The following is a 20,138-nucleotide window of genomic DNA, read 5'->3' as shown; positions in this document are numbered from 1 at the left end:
CAAAACAAATGGTTTGACCTCTGTTTTGCAGGGCACAAATAGTCCCATGTTCCTCAGCAGTGTGGCTTTCTTCCAAGACTCCTACATTAACCAGCACACACAGGTCAAGCTCTCCGTGTACGATGTAAAAGATCGCTCACAAGGAACGGTGAGATACATACCACGCATATCAAATCAGAAGGTCTCTGATATTAAAAAAAAAAAAAACAGCTCAGACTATGCCGCTTTCTGTTTTTCTTTTCTTTCCAGATGTACCTTCTTGGCTCAGCGATGTTCCCAGTAAAGGACCTTCTGCTGGAAAAGAACCACAGATTTAACTTGCCTCTCAGGTGATCCAATCCATCTTTTTTAGAAGTCTAGATAGTTTGCTTGAATGATCTCCTAACTGGTGTATCATGAAAAGTCTACATTATTGCTGAAAACGGCCGCAAGCATATGCAGTTTGAACGTATCGGCATTGTTATCCCTTTTCCTCAGGTCAGCAGAAAACAAGCATGTGGGTAGTATTACAGTCATTGCCTGGCAGCTAGAGGAGAAGAGAGATCAGCATACACCGATCAAACATCTGCAAGACACCATCAATGGCAGGGTGAGCGTGACTATGCCCTTAATGACCCAACTATTAGCATGTTTGTATCCACAAGTTTCCGAGGGGCGCTCCTGTAAAAAATAAAGTGGGTGAAACTTCCGGTGACGCGGCGGAAGTAGCATTCCAATGGTATTTTGTGTGTTAGTTAGCGAAGAGGCTAGCTGTTTTTCGGAGAATTATTTTACTATTTAAAGACGCAAATCTTTATGAGAGATGTCGTTACGGAGCTCAGGGACAACATGTGCTGTTCGCGGTTGTATGTATAGCCGGACTAAACTAATTTAGTGGCTTAAACGGGATTGTTTTGAACATAAGCTGAAAACGAAATCAGAGTGATCCTGCCAACGACTGTAGTTTCCATCACCTCCCAAAAGACGACGAATCTTCCTGTGTACATTTGTTTAAATTCTTAATGTTCTATAAACTCTATCAGCATGTGTTTGGCTGTTCGCTACTGATGTTACACCTAAACTCAGGATCAAAGCCTGTGTTGACAGAATACCAAATGTGCCAGTTAATGTATTCAAGCAGCACATTCATTTATAATTTTGAATAAACTCCAAAGCACAATGACTAAGTGTGTATTTTTTAATTGTAATTGTTTGTCAGCTCGCACAACTGTCTGTCACCATGCCTTGATGAGTATTGATTATTAATAATGTTATTATAATACTCCCAATCAGCTACTGCGGAGGGTAAAGGTACTGTTATTTCACCCTTTTTAATTTCGTTGAGGTTGTGTTCCCACATCGTTAGCTAGTTTGGATCGCTATAACTTGAATGACTGTCAACTGTTGAATGAACGAGTGTCAAGCATGTCAAATCGCGCTTTGTTTACTTCCAACCGGAAGTCGCGCCCACTTTTGACGCAAGGCCTCATGGGGCGTAGGAAACTTGTGGATACTAGTTTACTTATTCTGATGTGAGTGTTTTCGTTCATTCGTCTGCCATTGCTGCAGACAGTCCTCCCCGTGGATGAGAGTCTGACAGAATCTGTGGGAGTCCGAGTGAAATACGCCTCTCTGTGGAAAGACTCCTTTCTACGATCCGGTAAGAATATCGTTCCTTAGAAGAATGGCTTATTTTTCACACACTATAAATTATTCATTGTGACGGAAATTTAGGACGTCACAGTGAGTACATTTTCACACCTTTAAATAAACTTGCGGCAACACCGGTATTAACGACAACACCGGGGGATGGGGTGGACGCTCAGGATCTATTGTTAGAACCTTAATACATATTTTGCCTTAACAACCCAGATAGCAAACTGACATTGAATCAACGTGGAAATATGACATCGAAACAACGTTGATCTAACATTGTTTTGCTCATCGAATTAACGTTGAACCAACGTCAGACCCGTCATTCTTTCAAAACTAACGGAAAATCAACTTGAAATCAACGCATTGTTTCAACGTTATGAAAGCAAACCAATTTTCGATTTTCATTTAGCTTTGAAGAATGCCGTGTCTGACGTTGGTTCAACGTTAATTCGATGAGCAAAATCAACGTTGTTTCAATGTCATGAGAGACGTCGTTTCCACGTTGATTCACTGTCAGTTTGCTGTCTGGGAAGTGATAAGTGACATCTTGCCCACTCTTGAAAAGCAGAGACCATCACTGGATACATGTTGCTTAATGGGTCTATGGGAAATATTGACTGAAACATTGCTGGTACTAAGAATAACTAATGGTAATTTTTTTTTTTTGTTGTTGTAATAGTGCTTTTCCCAAGATCAAGGGCTCTTAGTTGAATTTTTATTGACAGAAGTGAAATCCAGGGCCTGGTCATAATATCATAATGCTGATAAATTCAGTTTTAATGCTACAGCCTTGCACAATTTATTTCTCTTTATGGTTTAATCTTGTTTTTGTATCTCAGTGTTTGGTGGCACCATGTCACGCATGTACCGTTTTCCAACCACTGATGGGAATCATTTACGAATCCTGGAACAGATGGCTGAGAGCGTCCTGTCACTTAACATACCACGACAGTTCGTCAAACTCTTACTGGAAGAGGATTCCTCCAGGTGTACATCATAACCTCAGACAGCATGCACATTTTGACCTTTTTAATGGTGTGTATAAAAGAGCTGTTCTTTACATGATTGTGTGTTTTGATGCTCGTAGAGTATGTGAGCTGGAGGAGTTGGGGGAATTATCTCCATGTTGGGAGAATCTCCGGCGGCAAATCGTAACGCAGTACCAGAGCATCCTTCTGACCTATCAGGAGACAATCACAGACTTGCAGGACTACAAAGGTCAGTTTGCACTTTGAGATTGTTGGAGATGTTCCTGTTTTATTACTTTATTTCAGGACTTTCAGACGTTCAGTACTTTAGCACATGTGAGATGTTCAAAAGAAACATATGATGATACAGTGGGGTCAAAAGATGTGAGACCACATTGAGACCCCGTTTACACCTGGTATTCAAATACGATCTGTATCCAGATAAGTTATCCGGATAATAAAAAACGCATGTTAATGCAAGGTGTAAACGCGTTGTGATCGGATCGTGATCGGATCTGCCTGACCACATCTGGAGGTAGTCTGGCTCGCATTGTGTCTGGATCTTTACTAGGTGTAAACGCAATCTGGTTGTTGAAACCACATATGTATATTTTACTCCTCCCAAAAATGCTAAAAAATAAACGAGTGAGAGCGTGTTATATAGGCTATATGTCATGTTATAGCCTAGTCAGATGCGACACGCGACACGCATCACCGCAGATGAGCAGCTGAGCGTCTATTCAACGTGCAAACATCGCAAATAAAAGTGAAAGTAAGTCACAGACGCAGTTAACACATCTTCAAGTAAAGAAACGAAATTATCTTACCAGGCCTGTTGCCACTCTCTCTTATTGATGTCTCTGATTTGGAAATTAGCTGATGATCAATAAAATGCCGCTCAGATCTGTTGCTTTTGGTGGCGTGCAATCCAATAAATCTGCATATAACGCAGGAGGTGAAGATCGGATTTATATCCGTTTTGCAAAAACACATTTATGTGGCCAGGTGTAAATGGAATCAGTACTTATTATCCGGATAACTTATCTGGATACAGATCGCATTTTAATACCAGGTGTAAACGGGGTCTGAGAGTCTGGGATTCAAAATGTAATTTAAAATTTGTAAATAAAGTAGCATTTGACCATTTCAAAAAAATAAATGTAGTTAGAATTGGACCCTAAACTAAAGTGTTATGGGAAAATATGGGAAACCTCCTAATGCTATGCAATACAATAATGATTATGGGATGTACAAATAAACATTCCTCAAAAGCCTGTTGTATCATAGTTGATACTAACATTTTAACAAGATTTTTCGGTAACACTTTATAATAACTGCACACTATTAATCATTAGTTAAGCATGAGTAAACAGTTAATTCATCATTTATAAAACATTAATAGACATTAATATGCAGTTTATAAATACAGCTATACATGTTTTTTTCTTGATTTATAAGCATATCTATGATGCGTTTAATGAGTGTATTTTCATACTTTGTTAATGATCAATTAATAATTTCTAAATGAAGTATAGCATTATTTACAAACCAGTTGTTTAAGAGTTGTCAGTCATTCATAAGATCACTTGGAAAGTGTAAGTAAATGTAGTAAATACAGGTAGTTATAAAGCATTTAGTAGTGGTTAGTTGACTATTTTTGTGAGCTCATCTAAAGTGAGGACTATTCATGCTTTGTAAAGCATTTATAAAGGTGATTTAAAGACTTGTCAATCTTCTAAACAGTAAAATGTAACAAACACAACGCAGTGATACAGAACATAGAAATATTTAACAGCCTTTAAAAATGCTTTACAAGGTATGACTAGTCCTCACTTTAGATGAGCTCACGAACATAGTTAACTGACCACTACTAAATGCTTTATAACTACCCAAATTAACCCTTAATTACAGCATTAATACATGTTAATAAAGCATTTATTAACACATTAAGTAACCATCACTATATGTCTGAATAATAAGATGTATGAATGTACATTTAAATAGTTTATTAATCATTCACTTACTCGCTCTAAGTAATCGTATGAACCACTGAAAACTCTTAAATAACTGGCTCATAAAAAATGCAATTCTTCATTTAGAAATGATAAATTGATCATTAATAAAGGATGAAAATACAATTATTAAACAAATTATAGATATGCTTTTAAATCAAGAAGAAAGCATTTATAGCTGTATTTATGAACTGCTTATTAATGTCTATTAATGCTTTATGAATGATGAATTAATGGTTTACTCATGCTTAACTAATGATTATTAGCGTCTAGTTATTATAAAGTGTTACCGATTTTTCTAAATGATGTAATGATAATCAAGTAAACCTATGTTGATTCAGTCCAGTTCATCTTCAAATGTAACTTACAATATAACATTTTGTTCATGCATTTATTTTACACAAATTTTATAAAGATTTCACGTGTGCCAAGACATTTTTAGAATGTTACTAAAAGCCCTTTTACTATCTTAAAGGTATCAACTATCAAACAGGCGACAGAAGGCATTTAAGCAGGTTTTTAAGCAGTTAATCATGTTGAGGCCTTAGAAATTCAAGTATTAAACATTTTACAACGCTTTAAAGGGTTAAACTGGAGAATCTTTCATAGAATTCTGGGTCATCATGTGACCTGGAAGACTAATAATAGTAGTCATGTCTACCCTATATGAATGATTGAGGGGTATCAAGAGATTTATTTTCTATCTGTATGTCTCTTACAGGTCCTTCATTTAAAGCCAGTAATTTGAAAGCAGAAAGGAAGTTGGAATTTATGCCCACCAACCTCCATGTGCAAAGAATGAGGGTTCAGGATGAGTCTGGCTGTGGTTAGATCTCTTTCTTTCATTCTGTGTACTTATTTTATTAGTCATCCCATTCCTCTTTTCTTTGTTTCCCTTCATTTAAAAGGTTTTTGTTACTGCTCTATACACTCACCTAAAGGATTATTAGGAACACCAGGATTAAAAGGGAAAAACATCCAGTATGTTGCAGTCCTGTGGGCGAAAATGCCTTGTTTATGCTAGAGGTCAGAGGAGAATGGGCCGACTGATTCAAGCTGATAGAAGAGCAACTTTGACTGAAATAACCTCTCGTTACAACCGAGGTATACAGCAAAGCACTTGTGAAGCCACAACGCTCACAACCTTGAGGCGAATGGGCTACAACAGCAGAAGACCCCAACGGGTACCACTCATCTCCACTACAAATGTAAAAAAGAGGCTACAATTTGCAAGAGCTAACCAAAATTGGACAGTTGAAGACTGGAAAAATGTTGTCTGGTCTGAAGAGTCTCGATTTCTGTTGAGACATTCAGATGGTAGAGTCAGAATTTGGTATAAACAGAATGAGAAAATGGATCCATCATGGTTTCTGGAACATGACAATGAGTTCACCGTACTAAAATGGCCCCCACAGTCACCAGATATCAACCCAATAGAGCAGCTTTGGGATGTGGTGGAATGGGAGCTTCATGCCCTGGATGTGCATCCCACAAATCTCCATCAACTGCAAGATGCTATGCTATCAATATAGGCCTAAAGAATGCTTTCAGCACCTTGTTGAATCAATGCCACGTAGAATTAAGGCAGTTCTGAAGGTGAAAGAGGGTCAAACACAGTATTAGTATGGTGTTCCTAATAATCCTTTAGGTGAGTGTATATTCCTGTCCAGTCTGGTGTATGTGCTCTTCACTTTGTAAATCCTAGAAGGCAGTAGGTGTATATATTTAGAGCACTTAGCACATGTAAATAGTCTCTCATGCAGTTGTCATGCACTCAAAATAAAGACAAACTCTTTCAGTTTTGACCCCCAGTCTTGAAATTATACTTCCCAGGCTATAGTGTGACTCTTAAAAAAATGTTTAGAAAGAGAATTGTAGCATTTCATCTGTTTTGAGTAAAGCTAGAAAAAAAATATAATCATTATTAAAGGAGTAGTTCACTTTTCAAAAAACTTTTGCTGATAATTTACTCACCCACATGTCATCCAAGATATCCATGTCTTTCTTTCTTCAGTCGAAAAGAAATGAAGGTTTTTGATGAAAACATTCCAGCATTTTTCTCCATATAATGCACTTCAGTGGGAACCAAACGGTTCAAGGTCCAAAAGACACTTTCAGTACAAACTGCAAACTGTTCAAAGGGCTTTAAACGATTCCAGACGATGAATAAGGGTCTTATCATCAAAATGAACAAATCTTGTTTCGAGTCAATTCGTTCTTTTTGTTCGTTGAATGAACTAATTGACTCGGAAAAAGATTCATTCATTTTGATGAACGAGTTCAAACAGGAGAGTCACAAACGTTCGTCACAGAACAGAGCAAGGCGAGCATTTGAGCTTATAAAACTTAAACTTTGTTATTTATTTATTTTTTATGAGTGATCGTTTCGCTTGTTTAAAGCTCTTAGAACAGTTTGCAGTTTGTACTGAAACTGTCTTTTGGACCTTGAACCGTTTGGTTCCCACTGAAGTCCATTATATGGAGAAAAATGCTGGAATGTTTTCATCAAAAACCTTCATTTCTTTTCGACTGAAGAAACTATGACGTGGACATCTTGGATGACATGGGGGTGAGTAAATTATCAGCAAAAGTTTTTTCAAAAGTGAACCACTCCTTTAATTAATTAAAGCAGAGTAAATTCATCACTGGAATGAGCAGCAGTGTATGTAAGCCTACAACTTTATTTTTTTGTAATTGTGACTTAATATCTCACATTGTGACTTTATCTCACAATCTAGCTTTTTTCACATAACTGCAATTTTTTATTGTGCAGTGGAACATTACATTTCACAGTGCAACTTCAATTCATGTATTTAGAATTTATTTCTCACAGTGTGACTATATCTCATACTTGTTTACATAGTATATCTCAAACTACACAATATGAATATCTCATAATACAATTTTTTACACATAATTGTAACTTTTGATCTTATGGAATGTGTCTGTTTCACAACTTCTCGTGACTTTTTTCACATAATTTAACTTATTTTGGAATGCAACTTTTTTATATATCGCAGAGCAATATTATTTCTTAAATTTGCGATTTATGTTACATGCAACTTTATGTTTTACAATGCGATTTTTATTTCTTGTAATTGCAAATTTAAATCTCAGTCCAACTTTACATCTTTTTAATTCAAATTATTTAAGAACTTGTTCATCTGTATTTCTTAGTACTTATATAATGTAACACAATTACATGACTGTTTATATTAAGTGTAACATGAAATGGATGTGTGTGTTTGTGTTTTTTTAGATCACACGTATGATTTGGTGACGATTGGGGCCCCTGCAGCTCACTGCCAGGGCTTCAAAAACGGTGGTTTGCGCAAACTCCTACAGAAATTTGAGGAAGCAAAGAAAGTGTAAGTTAGGTTTTACACTGCCTGGTTTTGAAAAGATGCAAATTGAGTGTAGTGTACGTGTGTGTTCGTATGCATGTGTTGCACGTTGAGGAAGAGCTATCATGTGGATTTGTGCTGTAATGGCCTAAGGCACTGATAGCAGTTTAGATTGTACTGTATATAGCTTTTTGCTAATCAGCTGTCTGGTAGTTTCACCTAACTAGATTTTATCTATTTCCTTCCTTTATCGAAGCTGTAATAGGTGTACAAAAAATTGTGATGCATCACTCATTAAGGATAAAACATTTCAAAAACTTCTTACTAGGAGAGCATGTAGGAACATTTAAAGGGGACCTATTATGTTATTTGATTTATTTTACTTTTCCTTTAGTGTGTAATATAGCTGTTTGTACAAGTAAACAATCTGATCCATGAAAACCAAAGGCAAGACATTATTACATGGACATCCAAAGACAGAGGAATTTTTTTTAACACTTTTTTATTTAAAAAATTATTTAACACTATTCCCCAGCAGTACATCCAACATTTTGTTGTGTTCTCACCACAAAAACAAGATAAATAAATAAAAAATACTACTGTGTCCTTCACAAGTCACACTTGCATAGGTGGCTTGAGTCGATCAGCTTGTTCTTCTTAACTGTCATTATCATACTTGGGCTCGAACTGATACAGCAAAGTTAGTGTACTGTAGATACAGTAATATTTACAACACCTGCAAATGCTTTTCAGTAGGATGATTTGAAAGAAACTGAAACTAAAACCGAAACTGTTCTAGAACAGAATAAAATAAGCATAATAGAGTCCCTTTAAACTTACACAAGAGTTTTGCTAGCTTTATCATTTCATTTTGCACAAACTATTGTATTTATAATTGTGTTTTGCCTTTTAAAAATGTAGAATGTATATTTTATTTTTAATATCATTGCTCTCATTAGTGTATATCATCTCTGGGCTGCTTTTGGTTATGTGTTGGTTTGCTAATGTTACATCAGTAGTTTTCCTTTAAGATACGCTATTACTTTATTTTTCATACATTTTAATTGCATTTTTGCTTTCTAATCAGCATTTATGAAGAGGAATGGTGAGTTTGTTTGAACTTCTTTTTATTTGTTTAGTTTTTTTGTGGTCTGTTACCATTTTATGCATGACATCTCTGCTCCAAAACCTAGTGAGCTGCATCACTACCTAGTTCCTACTGCAATATAAACATCTCTCATCTAATGTATTGAGGGATTGCCCTCAAATTTGGACACAACACAATTAGATTGCCTTTGTTTTGGAACAGAATTATATTCATTATTCATTATTCTGTGATTTCATCATCTTTTCTCTGTGGTCAAAACAAAAGAGTAATAGCTGTGTGTGTGTGTTTTGGAATAAAGTTCAGATAATTGTCTTTTGTTGAACACACACACACACATATATATATATATATATATATATGTGCTTCTTGTATGATCTTTCCTTGTCAGTCAGAATCTCAGGCCAGTTATTATTTTTCTAGGCTGATTTACGGCAATAACTAGGGAAATTTCACACAGAAATGTCCAGGTCCACGTATTTAATCCCCTAAAACAAAAAGAAAATGTATTTTGCATAAAGACACTTAACCCTATTTTTAGGGTCATTGAGAATTTATTTATTTATTTTTTTCATTATGAGACAATTTTCATGAAAATGCCATACATTTTTCCTCAAAGTTGCAATTAATAAATCTCATTCTCAGCTTAAATTAAGTTCAATACCACAGTGTCATGTGTCAATAATTTAAAATAACAAAATTCGATATGATTATTTTTGCTAAGTTTTTGCAGTGACAATACCACTGTGCAAAAAAAGGACTTAAATTAATGTTCCCTAAAACCAGGTTTTAAGCAAAATGTAATGTCTTATATATTACATTTAAATAGAGGTGAATTATGTCCCATTTCTTTACATGTTTTGGAGATTCACCCAACCATATATGTTTCTCAAAATTATGCTATCCACTCAATGACGATGTACATACTGTAATGTACAGAAGCACTCAGTGAAACAGCCATTCAAAGGACTGATGGCATTATTCTCCTCTTTGCTCTGAAAAATCAAGATTGAGAACCTGGAGTGTCTGGTGCCTGTCAAAGTCTCTAGAGCATCACTGTTTGAATGAAATGCACAATCATTATCGGTCTGTTGTGCGCTGATGTGCATGTGTGTGTTCATTGCTTGCATGATGTGTAAGTAATCAAGCTCTCTCTGGTCCAGCAGCAGTGCTCTGTCCAGCTCCCAGTCCATCGTCTACATCCCTCAGGATATTGTCCGTGCCAAAGAGATCATTTCCCATATCAACACACTCAAGACTCAGGTCAGCTACTACGCTGAGCGCCTGTCTCGCTCCGCTAAAGAACGCTCCGCTAACGGCATGGAGAGAACCCTCGCCATCTTAGCAGATAAGGTGGGTGTCGGAGTAAATATAGCTCCTGCCTATTTAGGGCTACTTTTAGATCCATTTGACGTTACAAATTACCATTATACCAGTATATGGTCTGTGGCAGATACTATAACCCCTTTTTCTCTCTCACTTTCAGACACGACAGCTGGTGATGGTGTGTGACTGTAAACTGCTGGCGTCTGCAGTGCAGGCTCTGAACGCGGCTAGACCCGAGTACATAGCCTCTAAAAACTCACCCTCTGCTGACTCAGAGCAGGTGGTGCTGAGGAACGATCAGGACACACTGCTGGCCAAATGGAGCGGCAGGAACAGTCGTTCATCCCTCCACGTTGACTGGCACGAGGAAGAGTGGGTAAGAAAGCTTTAGGGGTCTGTTCACAGCAAATCCTTTGAATCTAAACTATAAAACACTTGTACACATCTAAAATACTTGTAACTGAAGTTAAATATATTTTCGAGCAATACTTACACTTTCGTTGTTTTGGGATTTTCACCATTTTGTGACGGGTTTGGTTACCTAATTTAAAATCTGATGTGAATGTGCTCAGATCTAGTGTAAATGAACACATCTAAACTAACATTCAAAAGTTTGGGGCTGACATTTTTTAAAATGTTTTTTGAAGAAGTATCTTATACCAACTAAGGATATTTTTTTTCCTTAAAAATAGAGTTCAAAATTGTTTTGTTTTTTTATGTTTGCTATTTTAATATATTTTAAAATGTAATTTATTCCTCTGATGGCAAAGCTGAAATTTCGGCATTTCATCATCATCCCAGAAGAAAATATTGCATAAAAGCCCTAAATTAACTGTTTTCCTTAAAACCATATTTTTTATAATATAATTGTATTATTAATGATACATTTAAAATAAATAAAATTAAAAATTCATGCACCATGCACCACAATACAGCACAACACATACACAACTTTAAACATCTTGTTTAATTTACAAATTCAGCCTCTATTCAAAATTAAAAAATATATATATATATATATATATATAATAAAAACAATGGATTACCATATTATAGTTAGTATAATAATTCACTCGTTTTGCAGGAATTTGTATAACACTTTTGAAATGTTTTTTGTCTTTGAACATGTAGTTACTATAATAATAATAACTATAAATTATGCAATAATTACATGCAACTAACCCCAATCCTAACCCTAACCCTATAGTAAGTAGTGCATGTAGTTCATTAATATTACTCATTACTTATATATAGTTGCACTGTAACAAGGACATCTCAAAATTAGGGCTGTTAGTCAACCAAAGAAATCCTTAGTCGACCAAAGTCCTGTCCTGCGCAACGATTAGTCGACTAAAAAAAAAAAAAAAACGTGATGTTTTGATTAAACATTTTTTAAACAATTGTCATTGAGCATTTATAAAACAACAACGAAAAAACATCACAAATAAATACAACTTTAATAATAATACAATTCTTTGAAAATAAAGTGATTTTTTTTTTTCAACTGCAAAAAGTGAAGAGCTCTGTCCTAGGTCTATAGTAACAGTCACAATCACGCACCTGACCACGTCACACGCTGCAAAAAATATAACTGCTGTCTGCCACATAATGAAAAATCCCAACAAAAGCTCTCGTTTATACAGGCTTTATATTCTTCTTTACTTTCAAAGCTATGGGTTAACTTTCGTCCTGACGATCAAGGCGTTTTAAAACCACTCACAAAAAACCCAAATAGCCTAAAAACAATCCTAATAATAGGCTGTAGGACCGCGTATAGGTTTATTTTCGTTTTGTTGCATTATTTAGGCTATTTTCAAATGCGTCAAGTGTACAAATAAAAACGAAAACGAAATGTTATATATAAATCGCACATTTTTTCACAAATTTTTGAAAATTACCACCACAAAATCAGTCATTTTGATTGCAAAAATCACAAAAAAAATCGTGAAATCCTGGAGGGACTGTATAGCCGTTAAAAGGCTGCTCACGTCTTTTGCACGCTCAAGTTCAATTTCAAATGCAGTCGCGCGACTTGCGCGCTCATAATGGAGCAACGCGATCGCCTCCCTCCACAGTCTTGTCCTCTTTGTTTTAAAATGCAGCCAGACAAAAGATTTAGTTTTCCTGGACATTTTGTCGACTAAAGCCAAAACAAGCAGCGTTCTAACTGAATGAATACAGCTTCCCTTACTGAGCGCGAAGCAGCGGCGCAGCCAGCCACAGGTGCGGTTCCCGAGTGTATTATGTGTGTGCGCTAAACTGTGGCGCAGTTACGAAAATAGCCTCAATTAAAGCATTTTAAAGTTGGGGACAAAACATAGGCTAATTATATTTAGAATACAGTAATAAATAACTGCTTATAAAGGAATAAATATCAAGGAGTAAATCATTGAAAAAAATATTTCTATTGGTAAAAAAAAAAAAAATGCAACTGGTCAACCAATAAGAATGTCAGTCGACCAAGACGGCATCGACCGATTAGTCGACTAAACGACTAAAGTTGACAGCCCTACTCAAAATAGTGTAACCAAACGTTTTTGTCCATGTTTTTGTGCCTGAAATTCGCACTTTGTACAAATATTTGTTTGTTACAGGAAAAGGTGTGGGGGAATGTTGACAAAAGTCTGGAGTGTATAATCCAGCGAGTGGACAAACTGCTGCAGAGGGAGCGTTTGAACAGCAGCAGCAGTGATGACATGTTCCAGGCTGACCAGCAGGGCGGCACCAGTAAGAAAGGTAATAGGAAAACTAAAGCCTTCTGGATCAATCCTGTCTGCATGGAAGAGTCTACCTCAGCCCCTGAACCACAACAGCAGTCACCTTCACCATCATCATCATCACCACCTTCATCCTCAGCACCCGATCTGAACACTGCATGCCCCGTTAATGCAGAAATGCATCCCCGTAGGTGCCATTCACTATCTCGTTCACAACTCTCTCTCTATCTCTTTCTAGTAGGCAGAGTCAATTTCATTTGTTATGTTTTTCTGCACTCCGCATCACATTCCCTGCTGCTTGTTTATTGCATCTACATAGTAGTACCACATGTACATACTAATCTTTTTTATCTAGTTATCACCCTTACCCATCACCCTCTATCTATTTCTCTAACACCCTGTCACCTGTTCATCTTCAGACAGGTTTGAATGCTGCCATAGCAACAAGCTTTTCAATTGTTTATACTGGAAACGGAGATTTCTTCTCCCATTCTTTCTAATCCATCTCCTCATCTGGATTTTTTACCTTTGTATTTATGGTTCATCATTGTGTATGTTGTCTGACTTTAAAGAGTCTTGTAATATGTGTATATTTGTTCATCTGTTTGCAATTATCAGTGCCAAAACGTGCAATGTTATTGAATGGTAAACTGACTCCCAAGTGGGTTCAGTGTCACACTTAATGTTAATGAGTGTGTGTTGACTCTGTGTGACTCTCTGTTGATGTGCCATGTATCTGGAATATGTTTCTGGAACATTCTGTTGTTTGACCCAGCATATTTGCCTACTGGGAGCATGTGACCGGGTGCTCTCGTTTGATTGGCTGACTGACTAACAGGCTCACAGGCTGTCTGTCTGGTGCTGGCTGTCTGTGCCAGTTAGTCACTTAGCAGTGCCAGCATGCTGTGATTTACAGTAGTCTTGCTCTTTTGCATTATATAATGACTATGAAATCACTAGTTTGCCAGGCAGCTGTTAACATTATCACATTTTTTTTCTAGACAAACCTTTTCCAATTTGCACTTGATTTGGAAAGTAGTAGTTGTTAAATCTGCTTGACTTGTTTTAACATTGTTACTGCTGTCTCAGTGTCTGTGTGAGCTGCGTTTGCTGTGCTTGTTGCACTCGCTAAATAACTGTTGCAAGTTGCACCTCCATCCCTCTAGATGGCAGCAGCAGCAGCGGAGAGGAGAGTTACCCAGGTAAGAGCCCATCCCCCTCCCTTAAGCTTTATGCGCTTATGCTAAATAGGTGTTTACTTTTATGTCACATCTGTTGTCTTTCATCCTTGTTAAATGTAAAACTGTCATTGCTGTTGCCTGCATGTTTATTTTAAAGGCCCTGTGAATTGGCCTGTTATCCTCATGAGATATTTTTGATTGAAAAGGAAGTCCTGTTGGGACATATTGAAGAGCTTTTTTTAAATGGGTAGGTTTTTTTTTTTTTTTTTTTGTATAAACTAAACACCATTGGCGTTCCAGTTCTAAAGCAGTTGACTGGACAAAATGCTGCTTTTTGGGTCTGTATTCCTGGAAGAGAGCGATTGTAAATTGTAAAGGCATTATAAAAATGAGTTAGTGTTTACCATTAACTTAAAGGGATTTTGTCATCCAAAATATGAAAATCAGTTACTCACACTCATGTTGCTCTTTCATTCGTCTTTGCAGCACAAATGATTGTTGAAAAAAAAAATATATTATTTTAATAAAACTTAAGAGATTTCTGTCCCTCCATTAAAAGTCTATTCCCCTAAAATGTTGATATTTCAAAAAGTTCATAAACATTGTAAAATAAATCCATATGAATCAAGCAGTTCAATCCAAGTCTTCTGAAAAGACACGATTGCTTTATACGATGAGCAAATTTATTTTAGTCTTTTATTCACATATACAGTAAACATTGATCAATGCTCATGCATAGAGCATATCAAATATGGTAAATGTAAACTCAAACGTACTTGACTCAAGAAAGCATTTTTGAGCTTCAATTTACCAATTATTTGATGAGCCCTATGTATATGTGTTATGATCAATGTTTATATGTGAATTACTAAAAAATATTTATATATGCTCATCATAAAGAGAATGTGTCTTAAAGGAATACTCCACTTTTTTGGCTCATCAAATAGGCTCATTTTACCACTCCACCAGTTAAACAGTTGAGTTTTACCTTTTTCAAATCCATTCAGCCGATTTTCTGATATTTAGAAGAATATCAGTAACCAGACAGTTTATGGTCTTATTGTCTTCCATAGTAGGAAATAAAATATACTATGGAAGTCAATAAGATCAGAAAATCTGAATACATTCGAGAATGGTAAAACCCAACTATTTAACTCTGAGGGAGTGGTAAAATGAGCCTATTTCCAAAAAAAGTGGAGTATCCCTTTAACCACTTGATTCATGTGGATTACTTTTACAATGTCTCTTAACTTTCTGAAGCTTAACAATTTGGTGGAATAACCTTTCAATTGAGAGACAGAAATCTTTTAGGTTTCATTAAAAAATATCTTCATTTGTGTTTTTAAAGCTGAATGTAAGTATTTTGAGTTTGGAACAATGGGAATTGTTCCAATTTGGGAATGATGGACAGAATTTTCATTTTTGGGCTATCAAACAGATCAAAAGTTACATTTTAATTTCATGGGATCTTTAAAGTGAAACATGAGCATTTGAAAAATTTGATATTAGCAGTAGATTCTCTGTGTGTGTCAGGGGAGTGGAGCGAGGCCCTGTATCCCCTCTTGACGACCCTAACGGAGTGTGTGGCCATGATGAGTGACAAAGCCAAGAAGTCAATGGTTTTCTTGCTCATGCAAGACAGCGCACCCACCATTGCGATGGACCTCAACCTGCAGTACCGCCGAGATGTGGTCTTCTGCCAGACAGTTAGTTCTCAAGCACACACATTAGTGAACAACTCCATGACCTTACACGATTTATTCACCCAACAATTTAAATCGTCATCAATTAATCACTCTCATGTGTCCTTCCAAACCCATAAAACTTTCGTTCATCTTTAAAAGACAAATGAAGATATTTTTAATAGTCAATGTTCCCATAACTTGTCTTTGACACCAAAAAGTTCCAATATAAAAGAGATCCAAATGAATGGAGCCGTTTAACACGAAGTCTTCTTAACAAAAATGTCAAGCAAGAACGTTAGAGCTGCTGTTTATCATATTTCATGTGCTCAATGTACGTTTATTGATCAGGCTTTATATGTGAATAAAGCCTGGAATTTTTTATGATCTCTTAATGAATGTTTTGAAGCGTCAACATTTTGGGTGATTGGACCTTCAATAGAGGGACAGAAATCTCTCAGGTTTGATTAAAACAAAAATCTTTATGTGTGTGTTCAAAAAATAAACATCTTATGGATTTGGGTATTGAGTAAATTATGGATTTTGAGTAAATGATGACAGAATTAAAATTTTTAGGGTGAACTAACCCTTAAGTGTTAAAAAAAAGCCTAAATTCATTGTCTCTTAAGAAGCCTGGATTTTTTTTTTTTTTTTTTTTTTTGATCTCTTAATGAGTGTTTTGAAGCGTCAACATTTTGGGTGAATGGACCTTCAATAGGGGGGCAGAAATCTCTCAGGTTTAATAACAAAAAAAAATAAATCTTTACGTGTGTGTTCAAAAAATAAAATAAACATCTTATGGATTTGGGTATTGAGTAAATTATGGATTTTGAGCAAATGCTGACAGAATTAAAATTTTTAGGGTGAACTAACCCTTAACCGTATTTCAGATAGCCTTGCATTAATAAAGGATCATCATAATAAAACATCACCCCTAACCTGAATTTTCTTACCTTTTCCATTGAGTTTTTATGTTCACAGACTTTCTATAAAATCACAGTTCATACAGGTTTGAAATGACAATGAAGATTAAATAATTTTAGGAGAGTTATTCCTTTTATACCCATTTTTATCCCATTTTTCTATCATTTTCTGACACATCTTCTCGCTCTCTATTTTTTCTTGTTTTGATCTCTTAAGCTCACAGCACTAATTTGTGGCTTCATCATCAAACTGAGGAACTGTCTCCGTGACGACGGTTTCCTGAGACAGCTTTACACCATCGGTCTGCTCGCTCAGTTCGAGTGTCTATTAAGTACTTATGGTAAACACACACTTAAGCACAAGCAGAATGTCCATACTATGCTCCTGTATACACAGTGACCAATAAATCAAAGCCTGTATGTTAAGTAAACTCATTATTTCTATGTGAGTGAAGCATCCTGTTTTGAATCATGTTGCATTGGGTAGAGTAATTTTGCCCTGGTGTGTGTGTGTCACAGGAGAGGAGTTGGCCATGTTAGAGGACATGAGCATAGGAATAATGGACCTTCGGAACGTTACGTTCAAGGTGACGCAGGCCATCTCTTCCTCTTCCCCCGACATGCTGCCGGTGATCACGGGAAATCGAGACGGGTTCAACGTTCGCATCCCACTGCCAGGTAGCATGTTTGATGCATTGCCAAGGGAGATCCAGAACGGCATGCTGCTGCGGGTACAGCCGGTGCTGTTCAACGTGGGCATCAACGAGCAGCAAACGCTCGCAGAGAAGTGAGTCTTGATTATGTAAAGCAGCCCTCAGGAGTGCTTGCGTAACATCAACAAATGACATTATACCTAATTGTTTTATCTGATCTATTTTTCAGTTTGGCTTACACTTGTGTCCATATTGAAAATATTTAAGGTGACATCATCAAATTGTTTTGTAGATTTGGAGACACATCACTTCAGGAGTTCATCAACGGGGAGAGCCTGGCGCGTCTTGATTCGTACTACCAGCAGTTCAAGGAGGTTTTACCAGAGGACTGTAAGTTAGCACTCTCTCTCATGTTCTGTTTTTCTCTCTCCACATATCAAAAAGAAATAATGGAAAGATTTGAATTAGACAAGTCACTCTGGTTTTAATTTTCTGTCTCTCTCAGGTCTTCCGCACTCTCGTAGTCAGACGTGTGTCCCAGAGCTGTTGCGGTTCCTTGGTCAAAATGTTCATGCTAGGAAAAATAAAAATGTAGACATCTTGTGGCAGGCTGCAGAGGTAACAATTCTCCTTCTTAAAGAGTGAAATGGGTCTAATGAAAGAGTGTTTATGCAATTCTTTTAATATACTGTATCCATTTCAGTGTTTCTCATAAAAAAAACATTTACCACCCATAGTCTAAAATGCAGTAAAGTCCATATTTAAGTACAAAAACATAATGCATGACGCAGCACATAAAATTACACCAATCAGAAAGTCAAAAGAGCAAATTGTGCAAAAAAAGCTCTTTTGCTCTGCCCAATCCCATGAAGCAGTGAATGACGATGATCGCTACATTCTCAAAATACTTAAATGTATGTGTGTGTGTGTGTGTGTGTGTATATATATATATATATATATATATATATATATATATATATGGATATTTTGCGCTAAACTTAAAATATTTTATACTAAAACAATAAGTCTCTTGAAGCCGTGTTTTACAGCGAATTTAGACCAGCTGAGGGGTGTTGTTAGGCACGAGTAAAATCTCCATAAAAGATTAATTTGAATGTTTATTTTATTCATAAAATAAACACCAGAAACAAAATATATAATATTATAACACATTTATTCCTCTACCAAGCAATGTATTTCCAAAGAGGTTGCCAAGAAACACGTCATGCAGCAAAAAAGAATCACAAACGGCAGTTGCGCAGTAATACTAATGTAATGTGGTCACAGGTGTATGTTTGTTGAGTAATTTACAACGGCTATCCATTTTATAAACTATATTTAATCAGTGTGTTAAAAAAAGGTTTTATATTTCTCCATGTTTTTCAATTTGATTATGCTGTTCGCAATATTTCATGGTGTTGTAATTTTTTCTTCACTAATGCCGTTAAGTACACAGTCTTGTACCAAGGTTGTTGTTTTTTTTCTGATTTTCCAAAACTTTTTAGGTTCAAATCAAAGTTTGTTGTGTTGTGATTCACCTCTTTGCTGATTGTTTCAAATCAAAGTTTGAAGTATTGTGATTCACCTCTTTGCTGATTGGAAAGGTCAATTGTTGTGTGGTTTACTAAAATAATATAGTTATGATTTCATGTTTACATGATTTAAAAAAAAATGTAGATTGTTTAAGTCCAGCTAAAATGTAGGTTGGGACATGATTTTGTCTGTCAGGAATTGATTGGATCGTTACGGTTAGGTTGCCCCGCCTTTGTGAAAAGAGATGTCGTTGCAAGGAGGGGAAGTTATTTTGATTTAAGATTATGAGGGCACATTATTTGAAATAAATAAATGATGATGTCAACTGATAAATCATTTAGATTAAATACTGCAGTGTTTCGTTAAAAAAAATATATATATTTTCGAGAACTTTTAAGTCTGAAACTGATTTCTCACAGTTTGGCACAGTACCAACAGAGTTTGCATCCAAGTGTTCCATTTCAACGGACACTTTAATCCTGAACTGGAGTAAAGGCGGGCATACACTGTGCGATTTTCGTCCGATTTTGAGCCGAATTCTGACTCGTGCATGCGACTCATTTTCGTGTCGGACCGATTTTCAGCTTTGTCGTGCGTCGTTTGTCGTGCAGTGTTCGTGCAGTGTACAGGGAGAAACGAGAGGCGATTAACCTCTCACGATCGACAATCGGATGGTCGGATGAATTTTGGTCGCTCCTCGTGACTATATCGCACAGTTGAAGCAAAGCTACGAACCGATTGCCCTAAACTCAGTGTTTTTTTCCCTCACTGCACCTGTGCGAAAACAGAAGTTTAACCATTTCATCTGCAGCAAGAATAAAATTAAAATAAAAACGAGCTACAAATTACTGTTGCTTACCTCCAGTTCGTGTTGCAAAATGGATAATATTACCCACCGTCTTCAAGCCACCTGATATGTAACACCTCTTTTATTATTTTGTCAAACAATGTTTTTGAAATAAACCTGTTTTTAATTTTCATTGATGATTAATAATGGCAATGTTCGGACATATTATAGACGGTTAATAGTTATTTTATATATAATTCATTGTAATCGAC

At 36.2% G+C, this 20,138-nt stretch overlaps 1 protein-coding gene across 10 annotated transcripts in view; it reads left to right on the top strand.

Annotated features, from left to right (window-relative positions):
• Positions 1-20,138, top strand: part of inpp4ab (inositol polyphosphate-4-phosphatase type I Ab) — a 62,134-nt gene that overhangs the window by 28,885 nt on the left and 13,111 nt on the right. For 2 of the 10 annotated variants that reach the window (XM_039667980.2, XM_039667976.2), the window contains exons 5-22: positions 32-148; positions 250-329; positions 478-589; positions 1,549-1,639; positions 2,475-2,622; positions 2,723-2,853; positions 5,337-5,441; positions 7,875-7,983; positions 9,047-9,064; positions 10,231-10,417; positions 10,551-10,766; positions 12,985-13,294; positions 14,274-14,309; positions 15,822-15,994; positions 17,111-17,234; positions 17,413-17,680; positions 17,839-17,936; positions 18,052-18,164. In XM_039667980.2, coding sequence (XP_039523914.2) covers positions 32-148; positions 250-329; positions 478-589; positions 1,549-1,639; positions 2,475-2,622; positions 2,723-2,853; positions 5,337-5,441; positions 7,875-7,983; positions 9,047-9,064; positions 10,231-10,417; positions 10,551-10,766; positions 12,985-13,294; positions 14,274-14,309; positions 15,822-15,994; positions 17,111-17,234; positions 17,413-17,680; positions 17,839-17,936; positions 18,052-18,164 — 2,436 coding nt within the window. Of the gene's footprint in view, positions 1-31; positions 149-249; positions 330-477; positions 590-1,548; positions 1,640-2,474; positions 2,623-2,722; positions 2,854-5,336; positions 5,442-7,874; positions 7,984-9,046; positions 9,065-10,227; positions 10,418-10,550; positions 10,767-12,984; positions 13,295-14,273; positions 14,310-15,821; positions 15,995-17,110; positions 17,235-17,412; positions 17,681-17,838; positions 17,937-18,051; positions 18,165-20,138 lie in introns of all 10 variants that reach the window. The other 8 variants (XM_089133890.1, XM_089133888.1, XM_089133891.1 and 5 more) reach the window with 7 other exon arrangements.

This window comes from Pimephales promelas, chromosome 8 (genome assembly GCF_988280905.1).
Source record: "Pimephales promelas chromosome 8, fPimPro1.hap1.1, whole genome shotgun sequence".
Taxonomy (NCBI): domain Eukaryota; kingdom Metazoa; phylum Chordata; class Actinopteri; order Cypriniformes; family Leuciscidae; genus Pimephales; species Pimephales promelas.
This window is presented reverse-complemented; position numbering and strand designations above follow the sequence as displayed.